Source organism: Tyto alba, unplaced genomic scaffold, assembly GCF_018691265.1.
Source record: "Tyto alba isolate M040663 unplaced genomic scaffold, T.alba_DEE_v4.0 Super-Scaffold_14, whole genome shotgun sequence".
Classification (NCBI taxonomy): Eukaryota; Metazoa; Chordata; class Aves; order Strigiformes; family Tytonidae; genus Tyto; species Tyto alba.
In genome coordinates this window covers 21,992,364-22,011,716 of record NW_024881276.1, presented here as the reverse complement: position 1 = coordinate 22,011,716, position 19,353 = coordinate 21,992,364, and the positions used below count along the sequence as shown (strand labels likewise).

Here is a 19,353-nt window from a genome sequence, read left to right as displayed (position 1 = left end):
TTAGACATACAGAGTCACTTAGAAATGTGTTTGCTTTTTTTTCTTTTGCATCTGACACAAATCGAGGAAGGCTCTCACCATCCTAAATTTTTGGTTGAGTGATGGAGCAGTCATTGTTTCAAGGCTGCATGACGGCGTAGAGCTGAGTCTGGTCTAGGCTCTCAACCGTGGTATATTTGACTGTAAGATGAATTGTGTTAAATTCACATGGCTTCCCACGGCGTGGGTCTCGTTATTGGAACCTGGTGCCTGGCTTTAGTTCTGCATGCAGAAAACCAGGGTGGGTGAAAATGGGATTTCCCTGATCTTGATAGAACCGGGCTTTTTTTTGTTTGCCAATAGCAAACTGTCCTTTGTGTGTCTTAAATGTGTTTTGTTTCAGGTCATGCGCTTTTTCTTTTTAAAATCAAACTGACGTCGGCTGTGCTGCTGTTGTGCTTGCAGAATTTTCTGCTAAAAAATGCAGATGTAAGAGTAAAAACCTTGCTGCTAGCTTTACGCATGGAAGTTTTGAGAAGTGGCAAGCTTTGAGTTTTGTCTGTGTAATTTGCACGTTCCCCCTCTGCGGCAGTCCCTGACGCTGGGGGCTGTGGGAAGGTCCCTGCGGGGCACAGAGCTCTTGGTGCTGGCTTGCAGAAGCCAGTCTGCTTGCAGGAAGTTGAGGTCTCCGCTATGTCTCCTGAAGAAACAGAACTTTCAACAGCTCTCCCTTTTCTTTTCCTTTTGACTGACCCATCTCAAAGAGGATAATTTAGGCAATATCGTAGGGATTTTGTGGGTTTGCCTTTTTCTGCCCCACCCCCTCCCCCGCCCTTTTCCTTCAAGAAGAGAACTACGTGCATCTCCACAGCCAGAAATAACTCCATGCATCTCTTTCTCCTATTTCCAGGAAGTGGTTCTGTATTGTTTGGAAAACAAGGTGTGTGATGTGAATCATCGTGACAACGCGGGTTACTGTGCCCTGCACGAGGCCTGCGCCAGAGGCTGGCTGAGCATCGTGCGGCATCTCCTCGAGTACGGGGCTGACGTCAACTGCAGTGCCCAGGATGGAACCAGGTGAGCAGCACCCCTGGCCCAGCTTCGGGTGGTCGCCACCGCCGGGCAGCGGTTTCTTTGGCCGCGGTGGTGGGAGGAAGCGCCCCTTTGCTCTGTGCCTCTCCTTTGCCCTCCCCTTGTCCCCCCTCCCCATCCTGCACGAACCCCCTGGAGCAGGTAAGGTGCCCAAGCCCTCCTGCACGGTGTCCTCCTTAGTGCTGGTCCTCGGGTGGGAGCGTGCAGGACTCTGGTTACGAAAGCGGTGGGTGCACACTTTTGTTGTGACTCAAGTTCGGTGTCTTTTTTTTTTTTTTTTTGTCCTTCTGGGAATATTAAAAAGTTGTGGTTTATGTTTTGGGTTTTTTTTTTTTTTTTTTTTTTTTTTTTTAAGAGTTTGTGGAATTGCTGGCTGCAGGGCAGGAAGGAGTGCTGCTTGAGCTGCAGCCCTGCTCCTGTGCGCTCCAGGTCCTTCGAGTTGTGCCAAAAGAGTGGGCTTTGCATTGTTAGCAGGGTTACTTTCAAAAGCATTAAAGGGTTTTGTCGCGATTGGGTGTGCAAGTCCTATATATGCGATATAAAAATGTTGTTTTGCTGAACTGTTAAACTATCTGCTCATTTGATAGTTTGGAATTTTTTTTTAATCCGTATTAGTGTTTTTTAGTTTCCTTCACAGAATTGTAGGGGTGCTTAGTTCCTGTGCTCACAGAATAGATAGTGAGCTTTACTTTTTTGCTTTGTGGAGATAGAAATGCCGCTTCCCACCTTTTGTTAAGCTGCTTGTGCATCTCCTTGAGTACCCCTTCGACCACCTGTGTGGGGCTGACCTTGGGGTAACTTGTCCTCAGCATATGCAGAACATTATCCAGCCTTTGCATTTTGGGGATGGGTGGCTTTGTATTCTGCGGAGCTCCTGCAGCTTGTTATCTTAAATGGTTTATCGAATTCACTATCACCATCCAAATAGCCTGGGAGATAAAATTAGCATAACTAAGAGTCTGCCTCTTTTGTTTTTAAGTTCTTTATAAATTTGGGAAGGGAGGAGTCAGGGAAACAAAAGTCCCAAGAGGGCCAGTTAGGATGGTCCATTAGAAGTTCATGATGGTCAGATGTTACTGGCCCATCAAGGCTCAATGGAGACCTTTCTGGAGAAACATTGAAACTTTGGCTGAGTTGTCAGCTTCCTTCTCCATCTCTGACTTCTTTGTAAGAACTCTCAGCTCTCTGGGCTGACAAACAGACCCTCATTTTCTGCTGTCTCCAGCTTTAATAGGTGATGTATGCAACAGCGGCTGGTTGCCATAAAAAGATTCCTAAATTATTTTTGTCTCACTTGCTGGAATAACCTATATAGAAGATTAACCCCAGGTAGTTTCTGACCAGTCTTAATCACCCGCCTGTTCAGAGTCCACCTTTGATTTCGATTCACAGATGGAGCTGATTTTCAAGAAAGAAACTTGGCTTGTGTACCCTGAAAAGTTGTTTTGGGGAAAATGCATTTTAGAAATGAATATGATAATGATCTGATTGTAGACGGTAATGTCAGAACTCAGCTTGCGGTTCCCTTCTTTTCTGATGGCAGAGTTATTTTTTCTTTGAAAAGCTGCCCAACAGACAGCATGAATCCAAAACACATCTAACATACAGATGAAAGATGATCTAACTGCCCGAAGTTGGGCAGGACAGAGAGCAGACTCTTCTGTAGGGAACTTCTGATCCGTGTTACCCACGGCCTTTTGGTAGGGCCAGACTTCTCTGTCTCTGTGGAGTATATCATGACATTTGTAAGACAAATCCCATTTCTCTCTTGGAGCCTTGGTAAGTTTTTGTCCTTTACCTCTTAGGAGAAAGGAAGTGTCAGTCTTCCTCAAATCTGTTGCTTTTTAAATTCAAATTCCTGAACTTGGTCACCCCTTGGAAAGATATGTTAAAACCAAAAAACCCCAAACAAACCCAACATCAAAGGCTTCTCCATTTCCCCTGCTTTTTTAAGTGCACTTGAATATGCCTTATTGCCCCTTCCCCCACCTCACAAGCCCACTAGCCAAAGATATTTTTGGTTGTGGTGGAAGCTCTCAAGCAGTAGCAGTTAGATGTGTTTAGTTCTGTTCAGCCAGTTAACGTAAATCTGTGTAGAGGAGTGATGTAATTGCATGAGCTGCGATGTCACTGCGTACGATGTGGTTGTTAGCATCGCTGCCCAGGGTGGCACTTGAATCCCAGCCGCCTGAAGCTTCCGTCTGCTTGTTATTTGCTGCCTGCCGCCTCTGTGGTCAACTTTTCGGAGGACAGTCTCTGAAAAATTGGGGCGGGCGAGGATGTGGCTTCAATCTGAATAAAATGTCCGTATGAACGTGAAGGAAGTAGGAGAGTTCTGCAAAGTCCATGCATTGCTCCTTTCAGCCCTGTCTGAAGTGCTGCAGGTGCTCCCATCACTGTGGTGGTTTTGCATGCGTGTGTTTAAGTTTTGAAAGTCAAGCAAAGACCTGAGCCTCTTGCTTTTGTGTTGCCTTTTATGTACCTACACAGCCAGTCTGTCCTGAGTTCAGTAGATAAGGCAGGCTTTCAGCCTCAGGTTCCTGATACTATCAGAAATCTTGGTGAAGCCAAAAACAAACAAGCGCCAGGCTGTAGTGGCAGGGCAAGGAGGTGACAGCGTTTGGGGGCTGTAGGTGTTACCTGAAAAGCAGATTTGTGCGTACACTACATCATAGGTATGGTGCAGTCCTTCTCTTCGCCCTCAGCTCAGCGCTGGGGCTCTGCCTGCGCACACACCGCTGCCTGCAGCGCACGATGTCCCTCTGTCAGCCCTATTCACAGCACGTCTGTCCCGGCTAAATACGGAGGTGTTCTGTGGTTTTCCCCATAAACTCTATGCTGATTGTGTCTTTCCAAATGCAGCGCCTGCAGACCCTGAATACACAAGCACTCTGCTGCTGAATTAGTGGCTAATCAGAGATTATTGTAGAACCTGGCGTGATCTTTAAGACCTGTCTCAGAGGTGCCACAGTCACTAAGGGCTCTTAATCGTCTTAGCCATAAATAATAATAGACCGTGCTTGAGAGGTGAGTGCTTTCCTTCCCTGACAGGACCCCGATAAGTGCAGTAGCTGGACAGAGGGCATTTGAGGACCAGTGCCTGACGTTAGCAAGGATGGTTGCTGGTGTATTTGGCCTTATGAATTTGTTCTCCTCTTACCTCTTCAGCGTGCCCTAGCTGAACCGGCACAACCTTAAAAAACAAAGCCACATGCCAAAAATGCAGGCATCTCCTGCCTGTTAGCGAGGCCTCTCCATTGCTTCAGAGTTCACTCGCTAGATTTGCTCTCCGCAGCCAGTTTTGCTTTATCCTCCTCTTTGGCAGCTGATGAGCTCAGCCTTTTTTATTTTTTCCCTGGGAGGCCCATGCCAAGATGGCTCTCTTCCTGCGTCCTTTCAGCTGGTCTTGGCAGAGTGATACCCTCCAGCAGCTAACTGCGTTAAAGAAGAGGCAGCCGACGTAGCTGCCCCCCTGCAACTTGTGCCTTGCCTCTTCCGTGGGGCAGCGTTGCATAATGGAGTAGATGGAAATAAAGCTAATATGCCAAGTTATGGTATTCCTCAGCAAGTTACTAGACCTCGTATTGCAGCAAGGAAGATTCTGATGGTGCCTGAAAGGCTGAGAGCAAACCCTGAGTGGTCTAAATAGTTTATAATTTTGGTGGTGGAATGATAAACCCCCAGTGAAATGTTTTCCTGACTCTAATAGCAGTAAAAATAGTAGGAAGAATTCGACAGTACACAAGAGAGGGTTGAGATGTGTGTCTCCTGTAGGATATTGCAGCTCTCGAATGTCCCCAGATCCTTCTGGGGCCTTTTGAAGGGTTTGTTTTAGAAACACGCTGTACTACAGTTAACTGTACCATTAGGGATAGAGAGTGTTTATTTCCATGATGCTCAGGGCGGAAAAGATTATATGGGCAAAGCAGCCCAGGAGATGAGTCCCAGGGATCTTTTTTTCACATCTGAAAAAGTTGCCGACTCCAGTAGACACTTTTGCATCCTACAAAGAGGACGGTTAAACTCTGCCAAGACTGAAAAGTACTCCCTCCTCTGCCAGCCCTGGTGGGAGAAGCAAACGAGTAGCTGTGCCTTTGCATGGTCCTGCTCGTGAGCTTGCCAAGAAGCTGTGCTAGCCAGTAAGAGAGTCTGTCAGCACTCTGTTACTGCCTTTTTTCCCCTGCCTTATCTATGGGGAATCTCCTTCCCTCCCTCCCCACCAGTGTTTTCTTTCCTTCCTTTGCTGCCTTCTATTTATTGTTATTCCTCCTTCCATGTGGCTTTACTGCGCCTTTCCTTCCCTTTGCCTCTATAAAGTCCTTCCTCGTGCCCAGGTTGGCCCCCCTGTGCTCTGGCAGGCAACAACGACAGGGCTGCCTGCCCTGCTGCCTGCCCCTGTCTGCACCACTGCACCAGGCTGGGTGACCCATAGGAAGGGAGAGGGGGTCCCATCCCAGGGTTACAACCCATGTGCTGTTGCTGTGATTTTTCCTTCCTGGAGGATGCCCAGGCACCCTTTAATAAACTTCTCCGGGTGCTGTTAAATCACTTGAAACACTGGGTGGTGATTTAGATGCTGTTTTTAATAAGGGATCATCTTGAATTCATTACTGCTTCAAAAGCCACTTAGGTAAGTCAGTTTTAAAAAAAAACAAACAAACAAGCAAAACAACAACAACCAAAAAAAAAAAAAACAACTCAAAACCAACAAACCCACAATGCTCTCCACCCCCACCCAAAGCCAGAAAATCCTAATTCTAAAATAAAATGGAAAACAGTTCAAAATTTAAAACTCCAGTAAGGTGAGGGAATGGGGGAGAAAAAAGCATCCCCAGCATTTGGCAGCAGCCGTAACTCCCATCTCTTCCCAGTGCCTGTGGCCAGCCTTCCAGCTGGGGATGCTTCATGCCCGGGGAGGGACAGGAGGGTTTGCAGCAAGGCTGACCTTTCCCGCTGTAGATGCTTGGAGTGTCGTGACCCGACAGCTCAGGCCTCATATGCTTGCTGACAGCCAGAGACACCCGATACATCTCCAGCCTCTGTGCCAGCACCCTTATTTGTTACCTATTGTGTTGTATCGCCCGGGATGTTTAGCACCGGCCAGGTCCTGGATGCACTGGGGCCTGTGTAGGGATGTGATGCTGCGGCAGCCCCTATGCAAAAGAACTGGATCCGTAGGTGGAGGTGGGAGGGTGAGGCTTTTGGGGGACCCTGGAAATGCTGGCATCTCCAGCACTGGCTGTCTTGAGGGCGTCAGACAGTTTCAGTGTTCTGTTACGAGACTTCCCTGAGAAATTGAGAAGGGATATCCTGACCCTTTGCGAGCAATCCTCACGGACCTCTCTGGTCTTAGAACTTGAAAGTGGCTTTCCAAAGAGTGGCCCATCAGGCTTTGAAGGTGTGCACGTGTTGCGTGCTCTGGTCCCGGGGGTCTGAGGGGTGGCACAAACTGGATTGAAGTATGTGCTCAGCCGCTCAAGGATCACCTGCTTGTTTGCTGTGTTGGTGGCCTGGGGAGTGCAGGAAGCAGGCAGCTTGGGATAATCCCTTTTTCCATAGGGAAGGAGCCACAAACCCTCACCTCATGTCAGTATAGGGTCCATATGCCAAAACCGCAACTGCATACAGCTTTCCAGCAAGATGGGGGCAAGCAAGAGTGCTTCACATGTGACAGATGTTAATTCCCCAAGTCAGAGCCTACTGGAAAGTGTTTACTCCTACTTGGCGTAAATGCACCTGGAACATACTTCTTTTTGGGGTGGGTCAGAGTCCCCCTGCTACCAGCAGCACTATGTGATAGATGGGAAAACGGTGGTGTGCCTTCCTTTTCTGACTGGTTTGATCTGCCTCTCCCCTGCCCTGAGCTCACGTGGATGCCAGCCCATACCGAAGCGGTGGTGACATCGAGGGGACGTTGCCACATGTGGCAGAAGGGACGTGGCCTCCTTGCAGAGGGAGTTTCAGCTGTGGTTGTTAGCCAAGCGTTGCTCGGCAGTTTGGTAGACAGTTGAGGGGTTTGCTTGTCTGTGCTTCCAGACGACTTCTCCTTGTAATGTCATTCTGAAAGCTTTCCAGGAGGGCAATACATGATCCTAGTTAAAGTCCTTCCTTACTTCTCTCGCCTTTAACAAGGCTTTCAAGCTCTCAAAAGCTTGAAAGCCTTGTTGGGGGGCAGTGGTGTTGACAGCCTAAAGGAGGAGGTGTGTAGAGTTGAGCTGAACTGCCATGATTGCTGGCAGTTCCTCTGCTCATCGCTGTCTAAGGAAGAGATGGGATTTTAACACATCTTCATTAGTCTGAAGGGTAATATGTTCTACTTCCAGACAACTCCCCGTTACGTATAATCAATTTTAGAGGCAAAAGTTAATGCGATTTATAATTAGCAATAAGGAATTCTAAACCTGGAATTGCAGGCATGCGTATTAATGAATAATCGTTCTGTAGGCTCACAAAATCTATGTCTGAGCTTGCTTAGATTTCTCATGCCACGTAAAATGTGTTAACTTCTGGGTGGACTAAACTTAAAATAACATGTTTTTCTATTCTCCGAGTAGAAGGGTTGAATTGTGCTGCAAATATATTCGCAAGTACTATTTAAAGAGGATATAGCACAGAAGTTTAATTCCCAGCAAATTTTCATAACTTATTTCTGTGTACATAATTTAGGAGCTTTGGGTAACTGATTTCCGTGCTTGCCCAGAGGCAGTCTGAATGAGCCTTACTCCACAACACAGTGTTAAATTGGCAGAGATTTGGAACGGTAGAGTGACTCGCAGCAAAATTATGTTTGTGAGGCTTCATGCAAACTCCTGCTCTCTGTTACAGCGGTGTAATTATTTTACTAGCCCTCGAAATATGTACGGCAATGAATAGATGTAACAGAAATATCTGCCCTGAGCAGTCTGACTGTGAAAAGACAAGAGGGGAGGGGATGATGTGCAAGTAAAACTGACAATGAGATGATTGGCAGCTGTATTAATGGTGTTATTTGCTATAAATAACTTTGATCTGAAGAAGTTTCTTTTCAAACACATTTGTTTAATACGATTGAGTCAAAATGTAACACTGTGATCTTTTTTATTTTTCCCTAGACCAATCCATGATGCGGTTGAAAACGATCACTTGGAAATTGTCCGACTGTTGCTGTCTTACGGTGCTGATCCAACGCTTGCGACCTACTCTGGGAGGACCATTGTGAAAATGACCCACAGCGAGCTCATGGAGACCTTCCTCACAGGTCTGTGGCCACTTTGCATGGGGCTTTGCTGGTTATGGCAGATGGGGGGACGTTCCCTGGCCCCCCCAAGTCCCCGCTGCCTGGCGGAGATGGCTCCACACCGAGGAGCGTGAGGGTAGGATGCAGTAGCTCCCTCTCTGTCTGCTAAAACCCAGCAGCTGTGGGTGGGAGGCATAGCCATGCATGGGGGCTCCTTCTATTTGAAACTCTTAATAAATCATAAGGATTATGCCGCTGTCAGATTGGATAGGTAAGTAGGAGGTCAGTGGGCTGTTTCGGTGCCTTCAGTTTTCTGCTTGAAATGAAAAAAAGAAACTTGCCGAATTGAATAGCTGCTTGTTAAACGTAATCGTGTTTTCCCATGGTCTTGCTTTTTATCCTTCTGGTAGTTGTCTTTTTGCAAGTTCTGCCTCATTTTATATCTGAAATGCCGTAAAACTGTATTAAAGGCTCTTGGCCTTAAAAATGTCCATGTTCTAGCATGGTTTTTCGTTTTTTGCCTGTTAGTTTTGGATAAGGACACTTGCATTCCCTAATAACTTACCTCTGAAGATGTTTGCAATGTTCACAGGCAGCGAGTTTAAATACCTATCCACTTACCTGGTTAAGTGGTGCAGTGTATGTAGAAATCACATAGGTATATCAGGGCTCCAGTAAAGTCCAGTATCTTGGACTTAGAACCTTGAATCCCTGTATCTTTTCATCAACTCAACTAGCAAATCCCCTAAATTGTGTCTGTAGAAAAGAAGTAGATCTTTTGAACATATCTGTGTGGAAAAACCTTTTCTGTCAGTTTCTTTGGGGCCACTGTTTTACCCGCAAGTTGGTGTCCAGAATGACTGTGCAGGTTAAAAAATGTGGTACACCCTATCTTTCACAAAAATAAGATGCCGCTCTCAGTTTCTGAAGATTATGGTTAGGTCTGTGTCTGTTAGACCTTGGGTGATTATTTGATGTGGTGAGTCATTATTTGATGTGATGGGAGAAAGGGTGCAGGAGAAAAGCGAATTCCAGGAATATTTGCGAGAGTGGTATGTTTATGCTGTTGTTTGTAGCCTATTCATCAGGAATACGGTGTGGGGTTTTTTGATGGAAGGTATGGAAGATACATAGTGAGGCTGTATGACACACAGTCTGCTAAACTTGCCAGCTTTTTGTTCTCATCAGTATGTTTTTGTTGTTGTTTTTTCCTCTCCAGAGTATTTAACTGACCTGCAAGGTCGAAGTGTTGATGACCCTGGTTTGTACTGGGATTTCTATGGCAGCTCTGTGTGCGGTGAGCAAATGTTACCCTTTATTTCTTTGTATGCGGAGACTTTCAAAACATGCAGCAAGTGGGGGTGGGGGTGTTTTGTTTTTATGGTAGAGGAAGCTAGGAAGGAAGCAAACTGATTTTATTTATAGATCACGTTATTGGAAGAAAAAGCAAGACCTGCAACAGTCTCTTCAATGCTGACGTGGCACCTTTATTCAATTTTATTTAGAACCAAAAGATGAATCTGGATTTGACATCTTGGCAAACCCTCCTGGCCCAGGTGATGAAGATGAAGATGGCTTTAGTGATGTGTTTGAATTTGAATTTTCAGATGAGCCTCCCTTGCCCTGTTACAACATTCAAGTGTGTCTCTCTCAGGGGTAAGAACAATTACAGGGTTCGGGGTAAAAATAGCTGAGACGATTTGCTTGGGATGGCAGCAGTTTGTGTCTGTGGGGAAATGCATTTGCATTTATCTAACGTAAGTGAGAGAGCAGTACCTTAACTGCTGGGCTTTTTAGAAATAAGCTAATGGGAGGTGAGAGGGGGAAGTTGGTGCTGTGTTTTGAGTGCCATACTCCCGAGCTGAACAAATGACATTTGAACATAGATTCCTTCCCTCATCCCAGGCCGGCATCTTGGTATAACATCCCAAAATACAAGTGTTTCTAGGACTTAAATTTGGATATCATATTTGTAAGATGTTCTTAATTTTACTTAGTGGGCTTTTCTCTTTTGCTGAGTGGGCATGCATTTGTGGATGACGAAATTATACCATTACTGCTGTTCCGAACTTTGCAGCAAAACTGGTGTAAAGCCTGGAATTATATCAAACAAATAAACATCTTGCAGAAGATACTATGTTACTTAATAATAAACAAAGACCTGGAAAATTTTATCATCTGTTATATTCAAGATATAAATTAGCTTCATAAACAGTTACGGTTTGTCATCTGCACCAGTTGTGATGACAGCCGTGGGAAAAATAGTTTTAAATATTAATCATGCAGGAGCGTGGATTTTAGCATGTTTTTATTATTTGGGTGGTGGATATAACTTAAGTTCTCTGAAGAAGACAAGTACAAAGATTGAATTAAAAATCTGTATTCTTAATCTGGGAAAAAACCCTCTGTTGACTTGTATTTAGTATCGGCACCTCTGCAAGCCAGAGGTGCTGAAATTTCTGATTATAACTCTAGGCCATTTCCTAACGTGCTGAAGGGCAGTAGGGCTCAGCCAGGCGAACCTTTAGCCGTGTGAGCAGCTGTCTCGGGATGGCTGCTGGCCCACGCGTGGGCTTGTAGGCTCCCGTGCCCCTGCATGCCCGGTCCCCCTCCTTCCCCAAAGCTGCGGGCAGCGGTACTGTGAGTAAATGCGTATGCGCCTGCACATCTGTTGCATTTGACCCCCCCTTGATTTCAGAGGGGTTGTTTGTGCGGGTACGGTCAGGGAGGGTTTGTCACACAGCGATATGGTGAAGAGTCAAGAAGCCGGTGACTTAATTAATGTCAGTTATTGGAGCCTCTTTCTCCTTCGCTTCCACAGCCCACGAAACTGGCTTTTGCTCTCGGACGTGGTGAAGAGGCTAAAAATGTCATCTCGCATCTTTCGCTGCAACTTCCCCAATCTGGAAGTTGTGACCATCACGGAGGCAGAGTTTTACAAACAGACTTCCCTCAGCCAGTTGTTCTCTTGTGCCACGGACCTTGAAGCTTTTAACCCAGAGAGCAAAGAGCTGTTGGACTTGGTAGAGTTTACAAGTGAACTCAAGACTTTGCTCGGCTCCTCGCTTCACTGGTTGCATCCGCACGAGGACCCTCCCTTCGACATCCTCTGGTGAACCATCAGGCCGTTTAATGTACAGTGCTCTATACAGTTACTTCTTTATGTATATGTGTTCAAATGCAATTGTTTCTGTAAAGAAAGGACACTATTAAATATGAAAATATCTTTCCTTTATATAAGAGATCTGAATTCCAGTTGGATGGATTTTGGAAGAATTTTTTTTTTAACTTCAATCAGTTTTTACAAAATTGTTATATAATGTTTCTTTAAATGCACACAGGCTTTGGGATAAGTTTGTTATTACTCGGAACACATTTTTTTTTTAAAGAACACACCCACACATTGACTTTGTTTCATACAAAGCACTGATTACACAGAACATACTTTTTCTAGGTGATGTGATCAAAGTCATGTGGCTTGTTTGGGAGATAGAATTCAGTAAGGCACTTGGTGATATTATTTTTGTTTTTTTGTTTACAGAATTACCTGCTTTGGCCAGGTAAGCACTATTGAATATAATTCAATAGTTTGTAATATAAATTAAACCATATCCATACGCATCAACTAATTGTAAGAACTTTTATATCCTAATTTAAAAGCTGTGAAATTTAGTTTTCACACATCAAACCGGATTGTTTATATATGTTTAAACATTTTATGCTCTTTATTTAAAGAAGACTTTGAACTATTTTTTCTGTACCTTGTAAAATATTGAAAAACTAACATATGTTGAAGTTGCTTGAAACTGTACATAAACTAAATTTTCTGAATTGTGTGTTTATGTTTGAGATCTGTGTTTTAACTTTGTAAGTAAATCTCCTGCCTTTGTATTTATATTTTACAAAAATTTTCTTAAAGGCAATAAAACTGTTGAGAAATGAAGAAGCTAAAGTGACTCCCATTAATTCTGTGCTTGGTTGTGAAACGAGCTCCGACTCGTTAATGTTTATGAAAGGAGGCTCCACGAGCCATTCCCGAAGCAGAGCGGAGCTGGCACAGGTGCTGGCGAGCAGCTGATGAAATCTGAGGTAGAATCTGCAGTGGCTTTCTAAATTCAAGGTTACAAGAAAACATCAGGCGGGCAGCTTTTGTGGGACAGAGGTTTAAAAGCGGCATTCGCAATACTTTATGCATTGTGTTTTAGTTAAAGAGTTGTGAATAGGTTCAATTATTTTTCCTCTTTTGTCATCAAGTTGAATCAACTGAATTCTCTTTCCAGTGGTGTCTGCAGAGGGGAGGAAAACAGTACCAGGGTAAACGCTTCAGTTTTAATGCGGAGCATTAATGCTGTGAGCACCCTTTGGGGGGGATGTGAAGGGACAGTGAACAGAACACCATTTTTAGACAGCTTGGGAACTTGCATCTTAAGAAGCTGGGCTCCCAGGGCTTGGGCAGGCCTTCTCTTAAGGGACCGGGTCTGCTTTTCCCCTCTGGAAAGAAGTTCCTGCTGTGAACACAGTCTGAGTTTTGCTTCGGGGCTGTTTTTAACAGTATGTCCTGCAATAGCCAAATGCTTCAGCTGAGACATTTAAATTGCGCTGGTCTGCTGCTGAGGGCCAGGACACCCACCAAAAGGGTCTTGAGCAGAGCATCTGGTCTATCTGAGAAAAGCATCTGGGAAAAAGTTTCTTCATCTGGAGTCATGAGGCTTGGAGGTTTTGATTAATGGACAATGTACCTCAGGTTAAATCTCTGCACGTGGGAGAGTTTAAGAAAGGGCGTGAATTACCCTCATCCTGAAGGTAAGGGAGAACGAGGCCTCATTCCTGAAGGTGTCCCACAGGGAAGGACGGAGAGCTGATGCCTCACGTTTGTACTCTGTGGCTTACAGTGGGGCTGCTTCTGGGGGTAAGGTGGTTTTGTAGCTGAGCCAAGAGGTGGGAGAAGGGTCCAACAGTGTCTGCTGCTGGCAACTCAAGTCCCATTTCAGCACAGGACAGGGATTTTTTAGTCCTAATACAGCCAACAACTTCTTTCTCTAGACTTTGGGTAAGAAGGGCGGTGGTCCCTCCTGTATGGCTGGCTTTCCCTTTAAGCTAGCCTCCACCTTTGCAAGGAACTGAAGATCCCTACTCTACAGCGCTGGCTACTTCTATGCCCCAATTTTCCCAGAAAGCAGAGGCAGGCCAGAAAAACCAAGAAGGGAGAACGTTAAAAGCAATTGTTACAGACACCTTTATATGATCAGCTGCATAATGCTTGGATGGTTTGAACTGAGCATAAGTCAGCTTTGTACCACTTCCAGGGGTGCATGGCAGATACCTCACTTCTCACCGTGCGCTGCAGGCAAACAGAAGATTGATGTGGCTTCCTTTTTTGGCTAGCTCCTCCTCAGATGATCTTGAACATGTGCTCCCCGAATGTCTCCGCTTAGTCAGCTTTCCACTATCTCCATCTAGTACAGTTGGGCCTTCTCCATGCTGGCGCTTGCATCCCTGCTCAAATACAGTAACAGCCTCATGCTGTTGTAATGCAAGCGTGTGCCTGCCCTGGGGCCTGTCTGCACTCTAAAAATAGGGCCGTGGCGGGGAACACCTGATCGCAGTGCTGTCCCTTGACATAACACAACCATTTTATCTTCTAGGGTGGACTTTTTTAAAGAGACTTTGCTATGTGAGGGTTCTTAAGAGAGGATGGAGGGTTCAGTGAAGGAGGAGGGTAGCATTCTGTGATGCTGGGCGCATGAAGCTGGTTTGGCTGACCCTATTCTGTGTGGTTTGGGAGAGACTGTCACAGGAGAGGCTGGCTGCATGTGTAGTTTTGGAGTAGGCAAGCCCAGGGAATAGTTACCTCGGGGAGAGGAGAGATGGCAGCGTGCTGGCAGGGAGCGAACTCAATGAGAGCGAGCATAGGCAGGGGAGTCGAAACGCTGGCCGCCTTGCCAGCACTGGGACTGGCTGAATCCTGCACGGCGCAGAGCCAGGGACTGAGCTGGCTCCAACCACCACAGCAGGGCAGGGCTGGGAGGGGGCTGAGGTTCAGCATTTCGGCTTCTGGACTCACGCTGCTCTCCTTTAAAGCACTTTCCTGTGCATCCTCCTTGGGCCAAAGATACTTGCTTCACACTGCTGGCATTACTCCAGGTTAATAAAAAATAAGGAACCAGAAACACAGCCTTTGGGGGTGGTAAAACCCTGCTGATCCTGTGTCCTGCCTTCTGCAAGGCAAAAGTGCAGTGTTGATGCTGTTGGGGCCCAAGCCAAGGTGTTTCCTCGAGCTTCCCCTCCTTATCACTTGGATTTGCCTGTCTGGGAGCTTGTGCTGCTCTGTGGAGGTGTTGGAGAACCACCAGTGCAACAGGGAAGAACTCCATGTCCAGCAAGCACAGGCAGGTGAGCCTCACTCACTGAAGGGAATTTCCTCTGTCAAATTTATACTTGGTGCTGGCTGGGAAATCCCAGGAAGTCCCTGGCTCCAGGCTGGCTGCCTGAAGCCACAGCATGGGCAGTGCTGGGAGGTTTCCCCTGAGATAAGCAATGCTGCTGAGGACCACAAAATTTTGAACCCCTCTTTTGCCTTCTTGCCTTGTCCAAGAAGACTGGGTTCTGCATAGTGGGGTCAGCCCTGGGAGTGTCCCACTTAGGTTATTTCTCCCTCTGGACATTCTTCTCTTTTCTTCTGCTTTGCTGTTTGTCTCCCCCTTTTGCTCTGCTGGCCTAGCTGGAGACTTGTGCCAAAGACACTGGCACAGTGAGTGGCAAGCAAGGGCCAGAGGCGTTTGGGCCTTGTTTGTGCTTGTCGGGGAGCGATCTGCGAAAGGGAGCGCCCAGATGCCCGCTGGAAGCCTGACCCCGCTTCTAGTTTGCAGGATCACAGGAGCAGAATGGAAATTGTCTTAAAAACTGTTCCCAGGGGCCAAGCTCACTCCATGAATCAAAGAGTTTGAAGTCGACTCCTCCCTTCATTTCTGTGCTAAATAATGAAACTATAGATGAGACCCATCGTTTGTGCATTAATATGAACAAGGTGTTAGGGAATGGTAAATGCAGGCAGCTGCCATTCCCAGGCTCTGCGGGGCTGCTGGTAAGCATTCAGTATCATTTCTTCAGTTCGTACAGGAAAAAGGCACACATTGCTACTTTAAACTTGTACAGCTGCAAGCTAACTGAAAAAATAGTCTCATATATGTTTAAAATTGTTTGCAGAACATCATATTTTCATTTCAGTATGGGTCCAGTGTTGATAGGAGAGAGCTTGGCACCACTACACAAGACAGAAGAGTTGAATGTCACGATCATGAAGGCATGTGTTAGGTCTTTTCTCAATGTGCTTATTCACTATTGCATTTCTGCTAGAAAGAGGGGCAGGAGAAGAAAATGACTGGAATCCAACAAGTTTCATTTTGTGAGCTTGTAGCATTGTTGGGGAAAAAATCCCCAAAGAGATCTGAAGAAAAGGAGGTTCTCTAAGTACCATGTCTAGATGTCCACACTGTCTTCTCACCTATACCAGTGTCGCTAGTTCTGCATGTCACCCGTTAGTGTGCTTTGCATGGGTTCATTGTGATTGCAGAGTGAAGAGGTGATTGTATTTTCCTGCAAGCTAAGTGTGATGGCTCATGAGGAGCAATGCTGCTTGTTCCTGGTTTGCCAGCACCAAAACAAACCTTGTCCACACCATGTGCACATTTTGCTCCACCAAACCGATGTGACTGTAGACGGTTGCTCTCTTGAGCCAGGTATGAACCACAAATCTGCCACTAAATAGATTTTCCTTTTGTTGTCACATTAATTTGCAACTCATTAATAGTGACAGCAGTGAGGTACTGCACTGGTGCAGATTTGCATATTCATGACCAAGTTATTATTAAACAAATAAGATTTCCCTAGCTTAGGAAGCAGCCAGAGTAATGCCACATTGTGCATTATATCAGCCTGGATGTTTTATTCTCTCTTTAATATGTTAATAGATGCAATGGGTGCTCTTCTTTTAAGTAAATGTGCATCTATAAAATAACATGTAATTTAAAATATCAGAATCGTTTAAATAGTAATCCATTAACAAACCTGCCAATAATTGAGCAGGAATACCTATTTAATGTACAAATCAATTAGTCAATTCTAACTGCTGGCTTTGTCGCTTGATGACCGTAATGCAGGCAGCACCAGCAAGGCACAACCAAGTCACTGTACCGGTGAGGTGAGCAAGGGGCAGACAGCTGATCCCGCGTTTTGTGGTTCATTACAGTCAAATTGTTTGGTTTTCATAGTTGCTTTTGTTTCTCTCCCGCCCCCAGAGGAGTGGTGGGAGAGAAAGTGAAGACTGTGCCCGGTGTCGTGCCCGCTGCCGCCCTCTCCTCTTCCTCGCGGCTCCCTGGCACTGCTGAGGGCAATGTGGCTATCACAGGGCCCCCCGCCCCCCCTTATCTCTGCCGGCAGGAGCTCCCTGTGGGGACCGCCTTGACACCAGCCATGGCTCAGCCCCGGGGAGGAGGGGGGCAGCGCTCTGGCCCCTGACGTGGCAGGCGGGCAAAGGGCAGCGGATCTCCCCCGGCCCGGTGGGGAGGGTGCATCCCCGTGCCGAAGAAAACAGCGGGGAAAAGCACTTGGAGTTCAACAGCCGCTCAAAATCTACAGGCAGGGGGGAAGGGAGGTGTGGAGTGCCGGGCTGTCCTGCAGGCAGGTATTCTAGTTCACTTGCTGGTAATGGTGAAGGTCCTTTGCCCACAAAGTAGCACAACTTTTTTCTTTTGGGGTATTCAAGACTAGCCGGTATGCATATGAAAACCTTCTTTAGCTCACTGCTGCATCCATATTTTCCATTCCTTTCTGGCTCTTTTAACAATTTGTTGGGTACTGGTTATAATTACACGTGTGGGAACCACCTGGTTATTGCAAAGTTCCCCTCAGTCCTCAAATTTTTTTCCTGGCTTGACTTTCCCAAGGGCTTTGACAGCGTTGCCTAACCATGAGGCCAAATGCAATTCTTACCCTAACCTGCTGTTTTCTTATGAGTCACAAGCCATCCCTTTCAACCACTGGCCCGTGCATGCAGCCTCCTCGGGCTCAGAAACTCCTGTTGCTGGCTAATTGCAATGGGTGCATGGCCCTGAAGAGACACAGCTAAAACTGAGGATGGTGAAATGCAGCCATAAGTCAACCCAAAGACTATACCCCTGCAGATGCAGAGCAGGGTGAGGTTGTTCCTAAAACCTATATATAGCTGCCTCCCAGTGCCCTTCTCCAACGGGATAATTTAATTTTTGGATGTGGGATCTGTCCTTATCTTCATCTCGTCCCTCGAGTCCTTCCCTGGCACAATGAGCGGTGCCAGTTGTGCCATATCCTGATTTCCACTGCTCTGTGGCTGCAGCCATTTTCATGTGCTGAGGATGTAAAGGGTTAGACAACACATGTGGCAGATGCTCATGATGTCAGAGACAGTGTTTAGTATTTGTAGCTGTCGAAATTGTGAGGAAAAGGCATCCTAATGAAAACCCTTTTCTGATATGCCATAAAACTCCTGTTTAAGTAAAGCCTATGCTAAGGCAAGTCCTGACAGGCCTCCTGAAATGAAAAGGGCAGATTATTTAACAGCTGATCAACACTAATAACCCTTGGCAAATACAGTATGCAAATTTAGCACTGGAGCCAACATGTGCCAAAGGGACTCTTCTCTGACAGCCTGGCCTAGCTGCTCCCAAACCGCTGCTGTTAATCACAGAGCCCAGTGCTGGGAGCGGGGAGACCTGGGCTGTGACTGCCACGTGTTAAGTCAGTGGTCTGTGGGTGCTTGTTTAGGAGAAGTTCCTCCACCACCACAGGAATCTAATGGGTGTTTGGTGTCTGACCACTCAGTGGGGCCAGGCTTGGGCTCCCTGGCTGAGATGCTGAAACTGGGGCATAAAGCACTGAGGGAACTGAAACAAATAGTTTGAAGTTGGATATCTCACCTCCCTCCTCTGTGACATCTTAGGGGAAACAATCGGTTTTAAGTACCTTTGTGATACGGCAGTCTACACACACAAAAAAATCCCATTTCTGAATTAGGCCAACCCATGGACAGAGTTAAGCATGGGATGGGAGCTGGGTGCAGAGTGGAGTTTATCCTTCTGCCCCCCAGCTCAGTATCACGAGGGTGACTTTGTAGCTGCCTGGCTGCCCCGGCCAGCTTGGCTTCCCCAGCCCAGGGAGCCTACCTGTGCTATCCACCGGCTGCTGTGAGCGCCTCGCTGCAGGGCCAGCTCAGCAGGGAAGCGATTGCGACAGCTACGTGAGGGAGTGGGGCCCAGCTCAGGGATCGCGGGTGCTGGATGCGGTGGTCCCAGCTGCGACCCCCATGAGCTGGCTGCACTCGCTAACCCAGCAGAAGACAGACCCAGGAAACCCTCGGGGGGGGGGGGGTGCGTGGGGGTACAGGGTGGGAAAGCACCCCAGTCCCCTGCAAGGGGAGGAGGCAGTGCTGCCTGGCCGTGGGAGCAGGGCAAGGGGTCAGGGACGGGCAACGAAGCGTTGCCCTTTTGGTGGCAGTGTGGCATTACCTTGGCTCAGAAGGATGGTTGAGCGTATGCTTCTGGTCCTGGATGCTCAGCCCATTCACCAGCTTCCCACGCAGCCGTTAACAGTCTAGTGACCAAAAGTGCCTGGTCCCCAAGGGGTTACCTCTCCTGAAATGGCTGCCATGCCCAGAGAGCCAGTGTGCCTTTGATTACCACTGTTTTCAAAGGCTCAGGAGTGAGCTTGATTAGCAAAGTCAACAAAGAGATGCAAATAAGCCGCAGCAAAAAGGTGCCTTGTTAGTCTGGGAGTCGGTGGCCTGGGTAGCACAACTCTTGCTGTTGGGAAACATTAGAGAAGGGAGGGTGTGTTATTCTGGAGAAACCAGTGGCTCAGACCAGCTCCTAGCTCTGTGGTCACAAAGCAGCATCTTTGTCTTCAAGGTTATTTAACAGTAAAGAGGTGCTGTCAGGAGGAAAGCAGCCCACTGCTGCCCAAGCGCTCGGGCTTGGGCTGTATTGTGAGCACAGCAGGACCTGTGGCTGCAGCTGTGCAGGCTGGAGAAATCC

The 19,353-nt window shown here is 46.9% G+C and overlaps 1 protein-coding gene across 9 annotated transcripts in view; it reads left to right on the top strand.

Annotated features, from left to right (window-relative positions):
* Positions 1–12,230, top strand: part of BCOR (BCL6 corepressor) — an 83,964-nt gene extending 71,734 nt beyond the window's left edge. For all 9 annotated transcript variants that reach the window (XM_042788371.1, XM_042788372.1, XM_042788375.1 and 6 more), the window contains 5 exons: positions 890–1,056; positions 8,163–8,308; positions 9,507–9,584; positions 9,793–9,943; positions 11,109–12,230. In XM_042788371.1, coding sequence (XP_042644305.1) covers positions 890–1,056; positions 8,163–8,308; positions 9,507–9,584; positions 9,793–9,943; positions 11,109–11,403 — 837 coding nt within the window. In that variant the 3' untranslated portion in view covers positions 11,404–12,230. The remainder of the gene's footprint in view (positions 1–889; positions 1,057–8,162; positions 8,309–9,506; positions 9,585–9,792; positions 9,944–11,108) is intronic.
* The last annotated feature ends 7,123 nt before the right edge of the window (positions 12,231–19,353 follow it).